We start from the raw sequence: 22,321 nt of genomic DNA on the forward strand, positions 1-22,321 counted from the left end.
GGCATGGCGCCCCTATCATTGTTGTCTTCTCTTGTTGATCACCTGAACAGGTTTGGTGGTTTGGGGGAGGAAAAAACTTTTTCCCTCTACTCTCCTAGGTGTTATGAGTAGGGCCCCATGAGTTAGAGGGGCAAAGAACAGATTACCAAGAAAAACAAGTTTATTAACACGTATATCCATGTACACATGGGAAACTCATTATGGTAACTCAAAGGGCTGGTTAGAATTTGGGGATTATGTAGCACCTTAACAAAGAACAACAATTTTGTAGACAAATGACAAGATAGAGGAAAAATGGTTTGGGCTTGTAGCAGGGGGCAAATAATGTAAAGGTAAATATATGGAGAAACTCATAAAAGTTAAGGGCTAATGAATAAGGTCGGTTATATAGATTTCTCTGGTGCCCTCTCCAGGCTGATAAGAGTCTAGAGTTGTCTCTGTGATTAAGAATTGTCCTGCCTTTCCTGGTAGAAAGGAAAAACTAGAGAGACTTTCTTGTGTCTGCTTATTCTCTATGGCCTTTAGCTCAAAATGATCCTTATATCAAAGTAGCGTATTTTAGGGTGGTGTACTTGGAACCCTTTCAGTGACTTGTAGTCAGTCCCTCTTCTGGTTCATGATCCAGTAATGTTTCAATTTAAATGAGAAGAATATTTACACTCCATTTATGTCATAACTTAGCCCAAAATATAGCACGATCTTTTACTCTATCACTGGGATGATAGAACCCTGTTTACCATTTTGTTTTATAATCCTTTTACTATCCACACTGCCCTCCATGATTTAGAACTGACACCTTGCTTTACTCAAATTAACCTTGCCCCTTGAAAACCTCTTGTTTCTTGGGTTAATGTTTTACACCTTACTGTCTCCTAGGGGTAATTCCTTCTATGGATGTCTCATAGGTCAAATAGATGTATGGGTCTGCCAGACTAGCCCTCCAGTCTCTGTCTGGGATCTTAAGTTAGCTTGCCTTCTATGAGTGCCTCCTCTGGGCCCTCTAGTTGGAGGACATACAAATATTCATGCATGTGTGAATACACACACACATACCCATACACAACATATTTTCAAAAATCTTCTAATATTATTTAAAAGTGCACTAAAAATATAAATATGTAATGCTAAGACTTATCAAATTGAACAACTTAAAGATGTACAGTTTACTGTATGTTAGTTATATCTCAGTGTAGCTGTTAAAGAAAACACAATTATAATACCTTCTAAAATCTTATACTTAAAAGTGTGTACGTAGATGTATGGAAGAAGTTTGTGCTAGGGCTGGAGCTGAGATTTAGTCATATATGTCATGTGGAATTAGGTAGCTAGAGAAGGAGAAAGTGGAGAATGGAAAAGAACAGAAGCCAACTTGCAAGGAAATATGGTGGAAAAAATTCTGAGCCAGACTCAAAAACAGAGCCAAAGGTCAAAAGGAAATAGTATTTCTGGATTTAATGTGGTAACTTGTTTTAACATTTTGTGATTAAATTACCCTGGACACAGTTATGCATCCTGTGAGCACTGGGGAGGGAAAAATGGCTGCAGGTGAATCTGACTGGATCTTGTAATGCACTGGGCCATAGGCAAGCCTTCTGGGGATTCCCTGTAAGAGAATTTCAGTCTAAGAGGAGGTAGCAGCCTCCTCACTTTAAAGCAGAGTTCCAAGGAAATCTGAAAGCATTAAGTCATCACAAGTTGTTAAAATGGAAAAGGATCTATGCCCATTTAGTGGTGAGGGAGGGCACGGACCTCAAGCAGCAGGGACCAACAGCAATTAACACTGATCTCCCAGTGCACATGTATATGTCATGACCCATGGACACAAGGAATAGTTCATGGGTTAAGGGCCCTACATATATAAGGGGGAACAGTGAGAGGAAGACATTTAGACATTTGCATGAATGGGATCTCATCTGCACTCAGAAACTGGCAAGGCTGACGAGTTTCAGTTTATATATGTGTGAAAGTCACTACCTCTACATACATGTCATGGGCCACAACTCTAACAAGAAAACTAACTACATTATCATACTGTAACATGTGAAAATGTATGGTTTTATAGGCTTTAAAAATGTTAGCCCCCCTCCTCAAATTTAAGTCTTGAGACATCTTCATTTGCCTTTAGATCTAGAGACTTTTGATGGAAGAAGCCACTTTCCATATAACGACTTTTATAAAAGTTCATGTCGAATCTAAAGAAAATGTGCCTAAATATTCTTTCATTCCACTAAATGGCATAAATCACACCAAGTTTCCATATTCTCTGCTCATACACCTCATAGGATTTCATCTATAGCAAGACTCTGGAGATAATATTTGGTAATGAGATTTCAAGCTTATTGAGGACAGCCAGGTAACATTGGTTCCTGTCACAGTGCTTGGACTATTACTTTGCACATGGTAGGTACTAAGTAAATATATGTTAAGTAAATGAATAAATGAAAAAAGTGACATTTTTGCAATATTTTCATCTTAATCCAAGAAAAGGATCATGTTAGAAATTATAAAAATGTAAGAGGGAAAGAGGGGTAAGAATTCCAGAGGAGAATTATGCAGGAAACTTAAAGAAATACTAGAAGACCACAAGCTAGACCAAAGTTTGTGAGCCAAGAAGAGAAGTTTTGCTTTCTCATATAGCATAATAGAGAATGTAGAAGCAGAAAAGATTTAATGATTAAGACTGAGTTTCCTGGCAAAACAAGTTCCAAATCTTTGTGGCTCTCCCATCTTCACTGATTTCATTCTTTTGATGTATAAACAAAGCCCAATGGCCTACCAGTCAAATAAATTCTAATGGCAAAATTGGCTCTGTTTAACTTTTTGATATTAAACATTTGAAATGTATTTCCATCTAGAAGCATAGACTCCAATCTAAATGATACAATCAAGATTACTTCAGGGGCACCTGGGTGGCTCAGTCAGTTAAGTGTCCAACTCTTGGTTTCAGCTCAAATCATTATCTCACAGTCTGTGAGTTCAAGCCCCACATCAGGCTCTGCACTCACAGCATGGAGCCTACTTGGGACTCTCTCTCTCTCTCTCTCTCTCTCTCTCTCTCTCTGTCTTTGAAATTTCCTCATATCCTTTCAATAATTTACCTTAGGCTAGTTAAAGTAAGATTGATTTTTCCGGCTTGAAAAATAACTGATGTCTAACTGAAACATCCAAGTTTTCCAGAGACAGCAAAGAATAGCCATATAGCTAGTCTAAGCCATCATATGACACATTTTTTAATAAAACAAACAAACAAACAAACCACAAAAAAATCCCTGAAGTACAGGGGAACAATGTTTTCCCTTCACTGGACTTTTCCATGTTCTTAGGGATAAACTTCCTAACTTCTTCTTTTCTCTGGTTCATCTTAATACGTGAGTCAGATGTTAGTTGAACAAATGTGTTTATTCATTAGTGGAAGAAACATTTACTGAGCACCAACTCTGTGTCAGGTCCTGTTTTGGGGACTATGAGTAAGGTTAATGAGACATGGTCACTGTCCTCAAGGATGTCCAATAGGAAAAATAAAGAGAAAATATTAGGAAGATACCAGGGAATTTCACGGAAAAGGCAGCCAGAGCTCCCAAATGACTGGAAACAGAAAATAGAATGAGAAAAAGAACTAAAGTAACTTCCCTCTCTCTTTCTCTCTCTCCCTCTCTGTAATTCATGCATGCCTCAGTGTCTTGGTCTCTCCTTTCTGTTTTCTATGAATACCCGCTAATTGGCTTTTTCTATGCTCATTTAAAAAATGGCTGCCCAAGTGAACATGAATTCCTAGTCCCTATGGTCAGCAAAGACTCTCTAAAATCTCTGTATGCTGAATATCACTGTCTAGCAGAAAATCTAATCAATCCAGTTTGGGTCAGGTGTCTCTCCATATCACTAGGAGGCAGGATGACTTATAGAGGGAGATCATGGCAAACTCTGAGAACAACCTGTGGGAAGAGCTGGCAGATTAACTTTGCATGTCTGCTACACACATGAAAGTAAATAAGGACAGTCAATTTTAGTAATGCTAGAATAAAAGTATGAATAAAATGCTTAGATGAATTGATGGGTCCAGGGCCTGAGGAACATAGAATTATTTTAGTTTTGTTTATTTGTTTTGTATTTAAGTTAGAAATGCCTCTCTTATTTTGGGACATCATTCAACTCAACAAGTGCCTGGAAACATGTAGGTGAGTCAAATTCAATGGATTCTGAAGTTTACTCAGTCTTATCATAGATTTACTGGGTAACATTTGAGGAGTCACTGGTTACCTCATTTCAAATTTTCCAGGAGTTACATAGAATTTCACATTTCCTACCCTTTTCAGGTCTAGGTGGAAGAAGGTGGAACTCTTCAGAAATTCATTTCAATTTAGCAATTATTTTTAGGAACTATTTGTCATGTACAGGACTAGACATGATATAAACATATAAGACTTCAGAGATCTAGGATTTAAGTGAGAAAGTGGAGTATCCACATAACTAAAGTCAAATCATACCAAAATAGATACAAAAGAGTTTTGGTAAGAGAGACAGCAGAGGCAGGTTGAGGTTCAACTCAGAGCTTAAACACTAAGGTGCTTGAACTTCATCCTGTAGACTTCCAAAGATTTTCAACAAATCCTGTGTTTTAGAATGAGAATCATGATAATAGCATAGAGTGGAGTGGAGACAGGAGAAGAGGAAGCATAGAGAGATTGCATAAGAGACTGCCATTGTGGGGAGAGATCAAATGGACTTGAACTAATGAGTGTAGCAATGAAACAGAAAGTAGGGATGGATAGATAACCATGTTAAGTGTAAAGATAAAATTGACATGGTATGGTGGTAGCCCTGAGGATGGAAAGCAGAGGTTTCTGGTTTAGGTGATTGTACATGGGGAATGAAATAAGCAAAGAGCTGGATTTGAAGATAAAAAGAGTTCAGAGAGAACACTGGTGAAAATTCATCTGAGCCTCCTCTCCAAAAACCCCCAGCCAAGGGTTGGAAAGAAAAGAGTGGAGAAGCCTCGCTCCATCCCTTAGCAATTCCCAGAATGTGGCCCCTGGGTGTCTCCAGACTTTTTGAGGTAGTCAGTAGGTCAAAACTATTTTCATACTAATACTGAGACATTATTTGCATTTTTCACTGTGTTCACTTTTGCCTTCAGTGCGAGAACAGTGATCATCAGTAAGAGTAAATATCTCATTTTTCCCCACTGGATACTCACAGAAAAGGAAAGAGAGGGAGGGGGCAGGGGGAGGAGAAAGGAAGAAGAAAGGGTAGGAGAAGAGGACAGAGGAAGGGAGGGGAGGAGGGAAGGTGAGAAGAAAGGAAGAAGGAGGAAGGAAGGAAGGAGGGGAAGAAGGAAGGGAGAGAGGAAGGAGAAAGCTAGTTTCACTTAAGAATGTCTTTGACAGGGGATGCCTGGGTGGCTCAGTTGATTAAGCTTCTGACTTCAGCTCAGGTAATGATCTCATGGTTTGGTTTGTGCTGACAGCTCAGAGCCTGGAGCCTGCTTCAGATTCTGTGTCTCCCTCTCTCTCTGCCCCTCCCCGCTCATGCTTTCTCTCTCTCTCTCTCTCTCTCTCTCTCTCTCAAAAATAAACATTAAAAAAAAAAGAATGTCCTTGACAAAGCAGTAAAAATTAACTACTTTATTAAATCTCAACCCTTAAGTACATGTCTTTTAAATATTTTGCATGAGTAGATGTGGGCATACACATGCTTATGCTGCACCCTGTAATCAGGTAGTTGTCTCAAGGACCTATAAATGGAACTAGGCACATTCTTTTTTTAATGTTTATTTATTTACTTTGAGAGAGAGGGAGAGAGAAGGAGGGGAAGAATGAGAGGGAGAGAGAGAATCCCAAGCAGGGTCCGTGCTGTCTGCACAGAGCCCAACAGATGCCTTGATCTCACAAACCATGAGATCATGACCGGAAACAAAATCAAGAGTTGGGTGCTTAACTGACTGAACCACCCAGGTGCCCCCTAGCCGTGTTTTTCATGGAACACCAGTTTTACTTGAAAGAACACTGATAGACAAACTATAACTATTCAGACTTGGGTATTTGGTAGACGTTTCTCAAAAATGAATGAAGTAGGCCTTTCATTTCACACAGAACAACTGATAGTATGCATGGCTAATGATAAAATTCAAGCTTTCAAATGGAAGTTGGAATTTTGAAAAATGTGTGTCTGCTGGCATGAGCTTGACAGCTTCCCAATATATAGAGACTTTTCTAATGAGGTAGGTGAAAATACGATTATTTTGATATTGTGTAATGAAATGTGTCAATTATTGGAAAATCTGCATAACTCAGTGAACCAACATTTTCCAAATGACCAATGCATGATGGGACAAAACCTTACATGAGTAAAAGATCTATTCAAAGTGCTCAATAGACCAATGAATTTTAATGCACTATGTGTTGGAGGAGATTAAGAGGATGTGACTGCTGATTAACCTGCAAGATGGACCCAGGTAACTGGAGACTTCTTATCCTTTCCCCTGTCCCTGAAACATATGTTCTGCCTACTGTTTCCACACTAGAAGCCACTTCAGGGACACAGCTTTGAGAAAGTAAGGTGTTATTGAGACCATCTCAACTGTATAAATGACTGAACCCTGCTTGTTCAGGCCTGTACATAAACTTAAGATTCTGGCAGCAAGTATGGAGATTTACTCATTTTGTAGCCACTCCAGACAAGCCAAGTATATAAGTTCCCTTGCTTATTAAAATTGTCACTGCCCAATCTGAAATGGTCTGCCTTTTTCTTTTCTCTCTCCTTGCCCTCCATGTATGGGGGCCAGTTTCAAATTTTAACCCCAGGAACTTTGAGGTTGCAAATCAACACTAGGGTAGAAAAAGTTTATTGATGTGGTTTCAGATTCCACATTAGAACTAGTGTTTAGGAAACTACTACTTGTTGATTTTGAGGACAGTATCAAAGGAATATCCACAATTATGTCCTGTTTTTTTCAATTACATGTGTGTGATACCAAATTAATTCATATAATTTGACTGAAAGTACATATCGCAACAGATTGGGTGCAGGAGCAGATATGAGAATCCAAGTGTTTTTTTTTTTTTTCAAGTGTTTATTTTTTAAGCCAGACAGTGAAAAGATTGGCAAAAATGTAAAACAATGCTCTTCTTCTCATGATTTTCTTTATTTGAGGAAATATAGTTATTTTTTGTAACATATGTTATTTATGTCAACACATAAGAGCCTTATTGTTGAATTAATGCATAATGAATTAATACATAAATATTGGAAAATGTATGTTTCAATTTCTTACATGGTAAATATGGGGAGAAATAATCCACATAAACAAAAGTTCTTTGGGATCCTCAATAATTTTTCCAGCTTTATTAAGGTATAATTGACAATTATAACTTGTATATATCAAAGATGTACATCAGTAGGTTTTGATATACATAGTGATGTGATTATCACAATCAAGATAATTAACATATCCATCACTCACAGTTACCATTTTTGTTTTATTGTGAGAACACTTAAGACTTAATCTCTTAGCAAGTGTCAAGTATACAATATTATTAATTATAGTCACTTGGTTTTACACTAAACACCCAGGACTATTCATCTTATAACTGAAAGTTTGTACCCTTTGACCAACATCCCCCCATTTTCCTCACCTCCAGCCCTGGTAACCATCATTCTAGTGTCTGTACTATGAGTTGACTTTTTTAGATTCCACATGCAAATCTCCACATGAGATCTCCACATGAGATCCTACAATATTTGTCTTTTTCTGTCTGGCTTATTTCACTTAGCATAATGTCCTCCAGATTCATCCATGTCATTGCAAATGGCAGGATTTCCTTCTTTTTTATGGCTGGTAATATCCCATCATCTTGTCCTTGTGTGCAGAGCTGAGCGACCATGGTGCCCCAAGTGTGGTTGCTGATGATGTTTCTCATCGAGGGCAGTGTGGCTGGGGGCACTGTCTACCTGGTGTATGACCAGGAGCTGCTGGGGCCTAGTGACAAGAGCCAGACTGTCCCTTGGAAGTCTGAGGAGGTAGTTCTCCCAGCCATAGACTAGTTAGCCACTGTGTGTGTGAGCAGACCAGTCTGAAGATACCCCAATTCCCAGCACCCCCAAAGTTTAACTTTCACATCCACAGGTCCTGGAATTCAGGCATCATAATGGTGATGTCGGCTCTCTCAGTGGCTCCCTCCAAGGAGAGCTGGGAGTACCTAAGGAGCAAACTAAGTAGCCTGTCAGAGGAGAGCACCTGCCCCAGTCAGGAAGAGGGGCAGGGGCACCAGAGACCTGGAGACTCCAGACTGGGACTGGGACCCCACTCCAAGGGCAGCTCCCAGCTCTGCCAGCCCAATAAAGGACTTTATGAAATGTGAAATATATTAACATTTATATATCTCCATCATCTTTTATCCATTCATCTGAGAGTTTCTCAGTAGTTTTAAGTGTAAAGGTCTCCCTGAGACTAAAGAGTTCAAAAAGCCCTGCCTTAATTTTTTTTCCTCAGAATGTGGTGTCCAACACCTAGTCAGAGTCGTTCCTAAGAAGATTAAGGCATGAGTTCTCAAACTGCTTTTTCTCAAGAACGCTTTATAGTTTTAAAATTAATGTGGGGCAGGAGATGACTCTTTGTTTCTTGAACTTTGAAATTTTTGCCTGCTCTGGAAAAATATAGCTCCTGATTTATCTGTACCTCATGCCAGCATAATGTTAACTTGTCCAGCTCTGAGCACAAAAGCAAAGAAGGGAGCATTTTCCTCTTGAGCACCCAGAGACAAAGCACAGATTCCTGTCTCACATGAAGGGAACTATACTGCCTCCCAAACAAGGGTCTGTTCCAAACACTTACTCACATTTCAGTGAGTCAGAAGGAAACAGACAGATATTCATCTCCCTGAAACCTGGCTGACTTCCTGCAAGAAGTCTGTGAGGAGAGTCAAGGTTGGGGGTCAGGGTTAGTGAGCAGCCACCTAAGAGCTCTCAGGTGATATCTGGAGTCTTAGTAAGCAGGTGAGGACTATAGACAGGTCAGGGAAAAAAAAAATGCCTTTGAGTGTTTGTCAGGATTAGTCAGTAGAATTAGTAAGTGACAGATAAGAAAACAGGAAACAACCAGGGGCTATACATTTTGAATTCAAAGGTATTGGGTTTATAGTCATGATGATAAACAGGAGCAGCTGACGAATACCGATTTACTACTTTACAAATTCAAGATTCCAGCCTCAGCTATAAAGGGGAGCATTTGATTTTTACCAGTTAATTAAGTCCTTCCACCCTGAACCACTTTACTTCTTTTTTTAATGTTTATTTACTTATATGGCGGGGGGGGGGGGTGGCGGAGGGGCAGAAAGAGAGAGGTGGGGAGAGAAAAAGAGTAACCCAAGCAGACTCCACCAAGCAGTCAGCACAGAGCCAGATGTGGGGCTGGAACCACCAATCGTGAGATCAGGACCTGAGCCAAAACCAAGAGGTGGACACTTCAAGGGACTGAGACACCCAGGCGTCCCCCACTTTACTTCTGAGTGGCAATATCCCAAGCATCACACAGTGCTCATACTACCTGCTTCACAGAGATTTGGAATGGCGATAATAATAATGATTAGACTAGTTATTCTTTAATTGTAATTTATTAAGACACTTGACTATTTCACAAAAGAAGTCCCTGGAAGAATTCTAGTTTCAGTAATGTGCTGGGGATTTGTGAGTGAACTTTCGAAGGAAAAACCAGATTTAAAGAAAAGTGAATATCCTATTTCTTAGGTTGAAAAGTAAAAATCTCAGATAGGGTTATAGAATGTCCTTTTTCCAGATCTGAGACTAAAGTAATGGAAGGAAGTGGTCACAGTGTAATACAGACAAAGAGGAAGAGTCACAATTTCATATATGCGTTCTCACTCGTCTCTGTGTCTTTCAGTAAATCGCTTAAACTCAGTAATCACATCAGCTGCTTATTATCTTGAGGGAGAGGAATGAATGAGAACTCCACACACACACACACACACACACACACACACACACACACACACACACGGTGCTCTTGCGACAGGTCTTGCTTAAATATACCTCGGATAATCATCACTTGTGTGCCGATCTTCTTTCCTGTCGAGTTAGTTTCTAACCTGGTCATTCTGCACTTATTTTTGTCCGTTTCTCCACCCACTTGAGAAAAGCACAGAATGCCACGCACCGCACCACCCCTGAAAGCGTGGCTTCGGGCTCGCGGCTGCCCTTGCTCCCCACCTCTGCACCTCTGGAGCTCCCCAGGCTCCAGGAGCCTGGAGCCACGAAGGGCTGCAGAAGCAGCAAGGTTCTCCGGGAGACCGGGGGTCTCCTGCGGGGCGGGCTGCAGGCCATCAGGGGGCGGCGTAGTTTCAGGCCGGCTCCCGCCCGTCGGGTGTGCCCCGCCAGTCCAGTGCAGGGCAGGAAAGGGGCCAGGCGCCCGGATCCCAGCCCCGCAGCTTCGGCGTTCCCAGGACCCGTACCTCTCAGGGCAGTTAAGGTGCGGTTTCCGAGGGTGTGGTGCAACGCAGGTGCCCCGCGGGGCTGCAGGGCCTGGGCTCGGCGGGGCGGGGCCGGGGCAGATCCGGTGTTAGCCTGGCCGAGGGGCGGGGCGGGGCGGGCCTTGGCGCCCCAGGAGCTGCCAGGCAACTTTTCTCCGTCCTCACCCCGGCGGGGGAGAAAAGCTCTCGGGACGGCTTCTGAAGAGTCCGGGTTCTGGAGTCCCTCTGCAAACCGAGAGCAGCAGCTACCGTCCCCGGGCAGGCTCAGGATGCGGCCAGGATGGACAGGGGGCGCGCCGTTGCTGGTGTTAGTGCTCAGTCAAGGTAAGCGGGGAGTTCGCTCTCCATCAGCTGCTGGAGGGACCTGCGCGGGGCCTGGGCGCAGCGGGGAGGAGTTTGCGGGATGAGGGGCGCAGGCAGCGCGCCTCTCTGCTGGATTCCACGTGGACCCCGGCTCCCAGCCATCCGGAGCTGTGTAGAGAAAGACTCCCCATTCCCTCTCTCCCCCGCCTGGTGTCCCCATAAAGCCCGACTCACCCTGTCTGTGAAGCACCCTTCAAAGTCAGCTCACTGCGCGCTTTGGTTTTAGAGCCACGCGCACGCACACACAGGCACAGGGGCAGTGGAGACTAAGGGGTGTCCTGAAGGTCGAGAGTCCCGCAGCGTGGTTTAGACTGCCCGTGCCGCCCAGCATCCGCACCCGAGCGTTCTTCGATGCCTGCTGGCTTTGCAGGAGTCTGGGAGCCCCAAATGCTTGTTTTTCAGCCCAAGAGTGTGAAGTATGCTCCCATTTCTTCAGGCCGCAGCACTGACGTTTCTTCCCTTAGGGGACGTGGAGAAACCAAGCGCCTTTTAAATGCTTGGCAGATGGGAATTCTTCCTTCCCTTCTGCCTTCCTCCAATTGTTGTAGCGTTTCTGTTCAACTTAATGTAAACTTAGGCCAGGAAAAGTTCTTTTTACTTTCTTGATCTCAGCTGCTGCCAACAAGAGAATTAACCGAGGCCATAGCTCCAGCTGCAGGGCCGTGAGAGTGGGACCCACCCATCACCTGACTCCTTTTGCACAAAGTTGTGTGACCATCATCCTTCACGTGTACCTCCTCCAGATCTTTTCCAGAGCCTGGTGTGTGCTTACGATCGATCGGAACTTTAGTTTACTGGGAGGAGGAGGGGGGAGTCGCATTTAAATTTTGTCGTTTGAGGGGGATCTGAGTGGCTCAGTCGGTTAAGCGGCCGACTTCGGCCCAGGTCATGATCTTGCGGGTTGGTGAGGTTGAGCCCCACGTAGGGCTCTGTGCTGACAGCTCAGAGCCAGGAGCCTGCTTCAGATTCCGTGTCTCCCTCTCTCTCTGCCCCTGCCCTACTTGTGAGAGAGCTCTCTCTCAAATATAAAAATAAGCATTAAAAAATTTTTTTTAATTTAAATTTTGTAGTTTGAACAGCTATCAAAACAAGTGTTTTTACAAAGAATATAAGTATTTCCTAAAATATACATAAATATTTCTTATCCTCCATTGAGGCATTTAGGCACACTATTTGTTACTCTGGAAGAAACCTAATCTAGATAACCCTATAGCATTTACTTCCAGTCAAAGATAACAGAGAAATAGCACCACCATCCCACCCCCAGCACAGACTATGCATTATTAGGTTTTCCGTCTAACTCTGTGTCTGGTCTTCACAGATATTCTGTGCTGGGCCCCTAAGAGTGTTTTGGGGGGCCATCAACCTTAATCTGGGGGGTTGGGATAAAGTTGGAGTCACATTGAAATCAGTCCCTGGAACACCACAACCTTCCCAAGAACTAATAGACATTTAAATCCAAGCTTTTCATCTTTCTTTAATTACCCATTATTAATAGAAGCTATGGAAACATAACATCATTTTCTTATCTTTGAAGTGTCGAGGCTTGTTTTTTAAAGAGCAGTGAGAAATACTTTAGTGGAATGTATTGCTGCAAGGCATGAAGTCAGGTATAGAGATTCTTAACCTGGAGTTAGTTAATAAGGACAAATCAGTGCAAGCAAGCAAAGGTGATTTAAAATGACGTCTGCACAAATATTTTTTTACATGTATTCCTTCCTCCTGTTTCAGTTACTTGCATACTCAAGAACTAAGTTTTCTCTTAATTCAAGGTACTCATTATAAAGCTTTGTCATTTGTGATATTAATCCAGGTTCCTAGGGAAGCAACGTGATTTGCTGATACCACGAATGTCCAAGATTAACATAAATAATTGAATGTCTGGGTCAGTGATAGCTGAAATTTTTTATGGCATTACTCTGTGTAAAATTTTTGGATAGTCATCATTACTACACACAAACATATAGTTGTTTATAAATTATATACCCGTACAATTGTGTAATATAAATACATATCAAAAATGAAAATGTAACGAGCATATATGTGTGTGTTTATACATCTTACTTCCTCTCCAGTATACATGCCAACCAGTGTAGAAACTTAAAACCCTCAAATCTCATTTTAACACTTAGAGTCAAATACACTTTCTATAAACCTTCTCATGGGTATTTAAGAAAAAGCAGTGCTCGGAGTTCAGTTTCATATTTATCACCTCGCATTGATCACCCCTTGGTTTAAGTGCCTGCAGTCATTGAAATGGTAACCGGCAGGCAAAGGATGGAAAAGAAAGACCGTAAGGGGCCCAGATAATTCATAGTCTAAATAATAGGTCCACAGAGGAAAAGAAAATGTAATTTTAAAATGCACGATGGCATTTACATCCTCGTGTGCTGCCAGGCCATGGATAATCCTCATCTTTTCTCCCTGTGTCTGGCGCCCTGCCCCGGAGTCACTGCCTCTTTAATGAGTACCTTCAAATCCTTTCTCTAATTCCCTTCAAGCTGTAAATACTCTAATTTCTCTCAGAATAAGTAAATCCTTCCTTTAATATGTATTTTGGCAGCTCTGTCCTCCTGAGACACCCTTGAGACACCCTCCACCTCTGTCTTCTAGTCTCCCTATTTTCCTATTTTCCAGGTGGTTTTTCCTCACTCTCTTTCACAGGCTCCTCTGTTTAGCCCAGTCCTTGGTGTTTAGAGTTCCATCCTGGGTCCTTGTCTTCATTCCACCTGTTCTCTCTGGGCTAGTTCCCCACTCAAGTCAGGATCTCCAGCCAGACTCTTCTCCTGGTTCCAGATCGGGATTTCCATCTGCTACCAAATATCTCCACCTAGACGTCCCGTAAGCATGTCCTCAATGCATCCTCAACTGAAGTCAACACCTGCCCTCCAGAATTCTCTGCTGTATCGTCTCCTATTGTGTAATGGCAACATAATCATGCAAACGCTAAACCCGGGGATCTTTTCCCGTGTTTCAGGCTGACAGCCCATCTCCAAGTTCTGTCCTTCCTCCCCACCTCCTATAACTTCCGCCACCACCCTTGCTTTCTTTGTGTCTAGACAACTATAAAGTGTTTTTTTCTGTTTTTTGCTCTCATCCTTCTGGTCCATTCTTCTCATTGTCACTAGTGTTATCTTTCTAAACACTCATCTGTATCCAGTCAACCCCTTGCTTCAAACTTTGGGTGGCTCCCCATCTCACGAAGGGTGAAGTCCAGATTCAGGCTTTTCTCTGCTACACTCCTCCTGCACAGACTCAAACACGGGTACATGTACTGCACATAGGCCCATACATGATACACACACCCCAAAGCCACATACATACACCTGTACGCATCCTTCTGTGTTCTGACTGCGCTTGATCAGACCATATTTAGTGCTGTTTTCCAGACTATTCCCTTTGCCTTCACTGCCTTCATGCTTTTTCCCTTCTCCCCTTATCCCTTTGTAATTAACCACTGTCCTATGTTAGAAGAGACAAAGCCAAGCAAAATTATAAAGTAGGGAAGTTTTTATTTTATAACGAAAAGAGGAGTCTGAGGTAACCTCTAATTTCTGGAACCAACCCTAAACCACCTCTTCCCCTTTATGCTCAGCACCTTCACAGCCTTAAACCACCCTCTGATAAAGTAACCTCCCACCCCATAGCTCTACAGCTATACCTGCCCCACCCCGACTAAGCTTTGCTCTCAGAAGTCCTGGTTCACAAGCCACTGTTTGATTTAAATTCATGCTTTGGGGCTCAGGATCAGAATTTAAAGACAATTATTCACACATTTCTGATATATAGACAGATTTGGAAGCAATTGCTTAAATGTTAGCACTGTACCTCCTCTTTCCTGAGAAATTAAAATTCCAGTATTGCCTATATCACGTTGTTGTGAGATGAACACCAAGATAGGTACATTTCAACACCAAGAATCAGTGAATGCATCAGCTTGAATGAATTCCCTCTAAAGTAGGTGATGTCTGTTCCTGTCTTAATGTGTTAACAGCCTTGGGCCTATTAAAAGGCAGAAGCCTGTTAATGTAAAGAGATGAGCTTCTAATAATGGAATTTTAGACATTCATAAAAATAAAGACACAAATCCAAGTCAATATGTCAAAAATAAAGAAGTTCAGGAAGAATGGGAAAAATATTTGGGACCAAAAATATCATCCTGATGTCATAAGAATGTTACCACTAGAGTCAAAAGTTTTAATCTGGACTATTAGCCTTGCTCAGCTTGGGGAGTTACTGAGGTAGGATGGTTTTTGTGGGTTTTTTTCATTTGTTATGGTGACTGATTATTTACCTAGAAGAACACGTAGAAGAATGTCTCTCTAAAGAGAAAAAACTTAATACCTCAAATCCTGAGACAACAATAGATTCTGTATATGAAGGTGATTCCTGTGATGCCCCTTCAGATGACCTGTAGGTGCTTTGTTGATCTGGCCACAGTGAATTCCAGAAAAGTAGTATTTGAACATATTTTTATGCAGCAACTTTTATGCAAGGAAACCTGCTAGGCCCAACTATAGGAAACTTGAAACATGGTCCAAAGAGTTTACAGGCTATTTGGAAACAAGTCCAACCATGAGGGAAGGACATTGTCTCAGTCCCTGGAAGGTACCTAACCAACTTCAGACCCTTCCATCCTCCTTTCTGACAGAAGTCCAATTATTGGGTTACCTCCTCCTCTGCACAGCTAGGAGGTCAGGTGGACCTTGAAGGGTGGTTGCCCTGAGCCATTCCCGGTCATCTCATACCTCTCTCCAATGTCTGATTTAGACATGGCATGTAATTACGATGGCATGTGGAAGGAAATCTGCTTGGGGACTTTTGGGAAAGAATTTTTCATTCTTAAGAGAGATGTTGGTTAAGAAATGTATTGCCAGGTCATGTGAAGCTTGCAACAGCTATAACTGTCCTACAACCATAATGTCAGCTAGCTTGAGGATAAAGCCGATCGATACACTAGCCCTGTGGAGAAACAGAAAGCAGGTCCTTGATATTGTCTTTGAGTTTCTGAATTACTGAAATTTAGAGTCATTTACCTGTTTGTGCCTAAAAAAAAAAAAGTCTATGTAATTTAAAATGTGGTTATGTTGTTTTTGTTATGTTGTTTTGTAATTATGCTTATAACATACATATGTACCATAAGTTTCTATAGTGTAATAGTTACCATTTGGTCACATATAATTCATTGCTAATGAGTGGTACAGAACTTAATGTTGAGTTCAGAGGATGGAGAAATGTCACTGTGATGCATATAAGTAGCAAACCTCCCCACAAGTCTTCACGAGGACAGGAAAGAATCTTCACTATTCGGATCCGCTGTGAAGGACTGCAGAGGTCAGAGTCCAGTTCTCCCCTTTTAAAATGGCTGTCAGTGATGATAATAGAGTAACATAACCAGGGATAGGACCCAAGTCTCCAAGTTCCTGGGTCAGATGTTTTAGATACTGGAATACGAAAGGAGAAAGCCATTATGTCCACAACATACTGTTCAAGGTATTCACAGAGGGTGAAAGCTGAGAGGTTAACAGGCACCCGACCATAAATGACCTTGTAAATGGAAGTCAGGAGCATGGATTTTTGAGGACAATGGGAAGGTTTTGAAGGGCCTTAAGCAGGGGAGTGACATGACCGGATGGTTTCTTGAGTAGATTACTCCAGTGGCAGGGTGGATGGTGGATTGAAAGGAGGCCAGACTGAAGGCACTACCTTTCTTAGGAAAGAAATAGTTCTGGCCTTAGTTTTATTGGGAGATGATGGTGCTCAAACTCAGTAGCAGTAGGGAAGGATCACAGGGGATGCATTTGAAAGGTAGCAAGGGAGAATGGACAGGATTTGTGGTTGATTTATACAATGGCAACGAGTGAAGGAGAAGATAAGACAGAGGCCTAGGTTTTGGGTGTGGACAACTCAGTGAGGTGCTACTGACTGAGACAGAGAGGCAAGGAAAGAAGGCAAATTAGAAAGATAATCAGTTCACTGTGACACGTTGTTGGACACATTCAGGAGCACATGTCTAGTAGGTAGATAGTTATAGATAGAGCAGTGTTAGAAGCAGGAGAGAGGACAACAGGGGCTAGAGATTCAGGAGTCAGGGGCATCTAGAGAGTCACTGAAGACACAGCATTGATGAGTCAGGCAGAGACCAGAAGACAGCGTTGTCCACAACCCAAGGGACTACCTGAGAGGGTCAGGTGAGGAAGAGGAGATGCCAGAGAGAGAAAAGAGCAGTGGGAGCAGTGAGTAGAAAGAATACTACAGTAAGTGGGGCACCACACAAATATTTTGAGAGGGAAGAGTTGGTCAGTAGGGTCATATTCACAGAAGTCAAGCATGTTGGACAGCCTTGATGAGGACAGTCTCCATGGCATGAAAAAGCAGAAGCCAGAGTGGGGTAGGCTGAGGAGTAAGTAGACCATGAGGAAATACAGACAGTGTCAGGAAGTTAGATAGTAAAAGAGAAGAGGGAGTGGCTGAGTGCCAGGAGGGGAGAGACTTCATAACAATTATTATAAATAGGTGTTTTGTGTTTGTGTTTGTTTTTTGTTTTTTGTTTCACTTCTATTGCTTATGGTATTGCATGGTCCACTTGTGCTTTTTGAGAATTGCATTGAGGCTTCTGTATGTGGCAAGAGTCCCTAACACAGGAGAGACTGGGGGAGAGGAGGAGCACTGATATTCATGGCAAAGGGGTCTCAGAGAAGGGGGGATGGAATGGGATGGCCACAACAGCAACAGCTCTGGCAACAGCTTGGGAGCCACAGATGACCATATAGGGAAGGCAGAGTAGGTTCTGGCATATGACATGGAGAGGATATGGGCTGATGAGACCAAGCTGAAATTGACGGCTGTGAGGGGTGCAGAGGGAGACCGCCAAGTTGTGGGAATAGGCACCCCCTGCCCTCCAGCGTGGCCACTTGGATTGATGAAGGAGCCCTTGTATTTATTTTTGTTTTAGAACATACTTACTGCACTAATGTAGCTGTGATTAATAAACTTCGCATGGATTTTAGGGTACATAATATATAACAATATTCCAATTCTGGTCGTAGAATTAATATCCGTGCTTTAGTCAGATTTCCTAAAAACACAAAGAGGTTTTTTTTTTAGAGCTACAGGTATGTTTCTCCAGTTAAGCTTTTAGTTCTTTATTTCTATCCAGTATAATAAAGATTCTCAAAGTCATCTTTTCGAAATCATAGTCCCATATAACCCAGAGAATTAGAGTTGGGTTTGAAAGGTTCTGTTAGTAAAATATTGAAGGCTTTTATTCTGTGTAACTCAATGGTGTTTTCACAGTGTTTTAAAACATTTTCATTTAATTATATAGATTAGAAAAGAAATTAATGTCAATTCTTAATTTTGTTGAAGTTGTGATTAATCCAAAGAGCTAGTATTCAAGTATTTTTTCCAGTCTGTGCCTGCTGATTCTTGTACACATAAATTACATTTACCAACCAGTATAAACTTGAACTGCATATTTTTCTAATGTTTCCAGGTCCATAGAATATTGGGACTGTTCATAATTTTCAAATATATTGTTCTTCCTTTGAAAGAGTTGTCTGTTCTGTTGTCCAAACAGTTCATGGCAACTGTGCGATCTTGTGAGTGAAGATTCCCGCATTATTATTCTGTGTTCTGAAAGGGTAACTGTAGTTCTTCCTTTTAGTAGTTTAAAGTGACTAGGGACAGTTTTTACTACAGAAGCCATACATAACTCCTGATCATTGAAAGGCTTTCTGTATAAAAAATGAGGCTAATGTTTAAACAGAGCCATGGAAATAAAGGAGTGATGGACACTGTATTGTCAGTGTAAGAGATTATTTCATTGTGTTTTGAAAAGCATGAGCAGAGCTCTTGCGCCCATGGGTGCCTTGAACATTGGCAGTTGTCATTCTCTCCCATTCATTTGAAGGTGGCCTTTGTTTGTCTTTGTGCACGCCTGATCTCATTCCCATGGATACCGTGTGGAAATGCAGACTGAACTCAATCTGGCTTCTGGTCAGCTCAGTCAGATAACTCTATTCCAAACTGTTTACCAGTTACCTTCAGGTCCTTTCACCAAATAGCTTCATGGATGTTTGTTAGAATATGGACACTGAATATTTTGGATTTTATAACCTTGCCTAAGCCATATTCCAAATGCTAGTGTATAAATAGATATTTTACAGCAATTGACTTAGTTTTTCTATGTAGTTGTCAACATTGTTGGGGGGAAAAAAAGAATAACTTAGCCTTGGAAATGGAGATACTTTTATGTGATATTTGTTTTCTTTTTAGTATAAAAATGTAATTTTTGACATAATTTATGTCAATGTCTTAGTCCATTTGGGCTGCTATAACAAAATACCACAGACTGGGCAGCTTATAAACAGAAATTTTTTGCTCACTGTTCCAGACACTGGAAGTTCAGCGTGGTCACATTCTGGTGGAAGGCCTCTTCCTTGGCTGGTGGAAGGGGCTGGAGTGTCTCTGGAGCCTCTTTTATAAGGCACCAATCCCATTCATGAGGGTGAAGCCTCTGCACCTCTAAAGACCCCACTCCCTAATACCATAATGTTTGGGGGTTAGGATTTCAACATAGGAAGTTGGCGGGGGGGGGGGGGGGAGAGGACACAAACATTCAGACCATAGTCCATAGTAATTAAGAAACCCTTTTAGGGGCACCAGGGTAGCTCAGTCAGTGAAGTGTCTGACTTCGGCTCAGGTCGTGATTTTATGGTTCGTGAGTTTGAGCCTGACATGGAGCTGTCCGCTCTTAGCACGGAGCCTGATTCGGATCCTCTGTCTCCCTCTCTCGCTGCCCCTCCCCTGCTCTCTCTCTCAAAAATAAATAAAAACATTTTTAAAGAGGAAGAAACCCTTTTATTATCAAAGTATTTAATTTTTGCCCCCAAATTATAGGACACCATTTTATTACTACTTTTTTGTTATGGTCTAAGTGAGATATGACCTTAACCTTTTTAACAGTACAGCCCCATGGTCTCTTACCTTTGTCCGTGTTCTCTCTTTTTGAAATACTCTTTATGCCCCAACCCCTATTCTGCACATCATTTATGTGTCAATTTCATCAAGGCTCATGCACCCCAGGAAACCTTCCTAACCCCAGTCCAATTTGGGTATCCTCCTCACATGCATAGCAGTTTCTATCTCAAAAGCCTGCTTACACAGCTCTAACCCACATAGACTGCAGACCCTGAGAAGACAGGGGCCATGTCTTTTTCACTTGTGCCAAGTTGAATTTTGTCGAATGAGTGATGACTGCATGAGACATGTAGGGCAGTCACTGTAGCGTGAATTAAAGGCGCATTTTCTGAATGAAGGCCAAGATGAAAATTTCCTAGTTCTTTCCAATTAGAGTATGCAAAAAAGCCTTTACCTGCAGGTTTATCTGCATTTGCTAAAATATTTCTTTCATTGATTTTTTTTCCCTTCACTTCTTTGACTGAGTTTGTTTGCTCCTAAAATATCTCTTCTTTGTCTTGAAATGTCCAACCAGGCTAGCTGTATTTGAAAAGTAACAAGATGAATAAAAGTATTAGGACATCACTGACGTCTTTTTTCCCCCAAGCACTTTCCCATTCGCCTATTCTGTTCTCATAAAGCAGCACCATAATTTAGCTTCAGCCTGACTCTCTCTCCCACTGAATACATTCTTTAAAATCACCTTCAGTTCTGTTCATCATTGTATTCCCAGGACCTGGCATATAGTAAGTGACAAAAAAAAATGATTGGTAAAAAAATATATAAAAATAAACATAAAACCAGAATTCAGATAACTTTGAGGTACATGTGTCCATTAAAATACTAAATTTGGGTAATTAAAGCAGAATATTTTAATAGTCTTCCGGGAAAGTGACCTATACTAAAATATTCATCTTAACAGAAATATATTTATATTCTTTCTTTTGATATTTATAAGTGTGAAAGTAATTTTTATAGATATACCTACCATCTATATGAAATGAACAATTTACTTTTTTGGTCACTTGATATCTTTTACATATACTTTTCTATATGGGCTTCATATTTACAACTTTGCAATAATGCATCCTGCCATATCATGACTATTGTTTCATTTTTGGATATTTAGGTTGTTTCCTGTGGGATTTTTCCCCTACTGTAAATAATGTGGCTATAAATATCATTGTACAAGAAGCTTTTTCTTTCCTTTTTCCTTTTGGACAATTTCCAGTGGAGGCATTACTGGGTCAAATGTTACGGCTATTTTTTAGCTTTTGTTGCATATTGAACAGTGTAGGCATCAATAATGTGTGAATTTACAAACTTCACCAACATTAGGATTTTAATTTACTTTTTGTAGTTTTTTTTTTTTTAACTTTTTGTCAGCTTGGTGGATGTAAAGTGATGCTTCCTTTTTATTTTAACTCTCATTCTTTATATTTGTCAGGGTGCACCTTTGAAGCTACTCTTTAAATATGCCTATCTTTTGAAAAGTATGTGTAGGTTAGAATATTCTAGAAGTTAGGCCTAGAAGAACATCAAAAGATCATCTAATAAATGCCTCAGCTTTATAATAATCAGTTTTTAAAATGAATAATGCTCAGGACTCCAGCCTGCAGTGTGCTATCCATCATTTCAAAAGGCTCTTCAGAATTTCTTCTGAAAATCTCTTTGATAAACCCCACCCCCTACCCTTGGTCACCTATTTCCCACAGGCTGATTAAAATCCATTTCACTTGAGGAGAGGCAGTCCTCTGGTTAAGATTTCTATTCTTCCATGGGACAGAACCCTTTAGGGGAAGCACATTCCCTAAGAGAGAAGACATTCTGTTTGCCAGAGCACTTGACTTCGAGTGACCGAATTTGGAGATTGTTCTGGTTAGCTATTGTCATGTAATCTATCATCCTAAAACTTAGTGGCTTAAAATGGCAACTATCATTTGTTATCTCTCATAGTTTCTTGAGTAGGACTTTGGGAATAGCTTGGCTGGACAGTTCTGGCTTGAGGTTTTTCATGTGGTTACTTTCAGAGGGTAGGCAGCTCTTTCTCTTAGAGGGTAGGCAAGTGGTCTTGCCATCCTGGCATTCTCTGATAGCCTGACTTTTTATAGGATGACTCAGGGATCCAAAGGCATGTGTCCCTCCCAATATACTGGCAGAAACTGCATGGTCTTTTCTAACCTAGACTCAGAAATCATGCAATTGCCTCTGTTCATCAAAGCAGTCACAAAGTCTCACCTAGATTCTGAGGGAGGAGACTTATTTTCTTGATGGGAAGAGTGTCAAGTAATTCCCAGACAGATTTTAAAACCACCACAACTTAATCAACTTAATAGTGCTTACGAGATAGTTCATCGTTTTTATCAGAGCTGTTCAACATGGGCATTATTGACATTGGGGCCAGATAATTCTTCCAGGACAGGGGGATGTGCTGGGGGTGGGTGGAGGGGCTGTCCTGTGCACTGTAGGATGTTGAGTGGCATCACTGGCCTTTACCCACTAGACACTAGTAGCCA

General features: G+C 41.4%; 1 protein-coding gene and 1 pseudogene across 1 annotated transcript in view; both read left to right on the forward strand.

Annotated features, from left to right (window-relative positions):
• The first annotated feature begins 7,878 nt into the window (after positions 1–7,878).
• LOC131505667 (MICOS complex subunit MIC13-like) lies at positions 7,879–8,463 on the forward strand (annotated as a pseudogene).
• Positions 8,464–10,324: 1,861 nt separating this feature from the next.
• ITGA2 (integrin subunit alpha 2) overlaps positions 10,325–22,321 on the forward strand; it is a 105,996-nt gene continuing 93,999 nt past the window's right edge. Inside the window, exon 1 of the mRNA XM_058719459.1 lies at positions 10,325–10,805. Within this exon, the coding sequence (XP_058575442.1) occupies positions 10,751–10,805 (55 nt within the window). The 5' untranslated portion in view covers positions 10,325–10,750. The remainder of the gene's footprint in view (positions 10,806–22,321) is intronic.

This window comes from Neofelis nebulosa, chromosome 1 (genome assembly GCF_028018385.1).
Source record: "Neofelis nebulosa isolate mNeoNeb1 chromosome 1, mNeoNeb1.pri, whole genome shotgun sequence".
Classification (NCBI taxonomy): domain Eukaryota; kingdom Metazoa; phylum Chordata; class Mammalia; order Carnivora; family Felidae; genus Neofelis; species Neofelis nebulosa.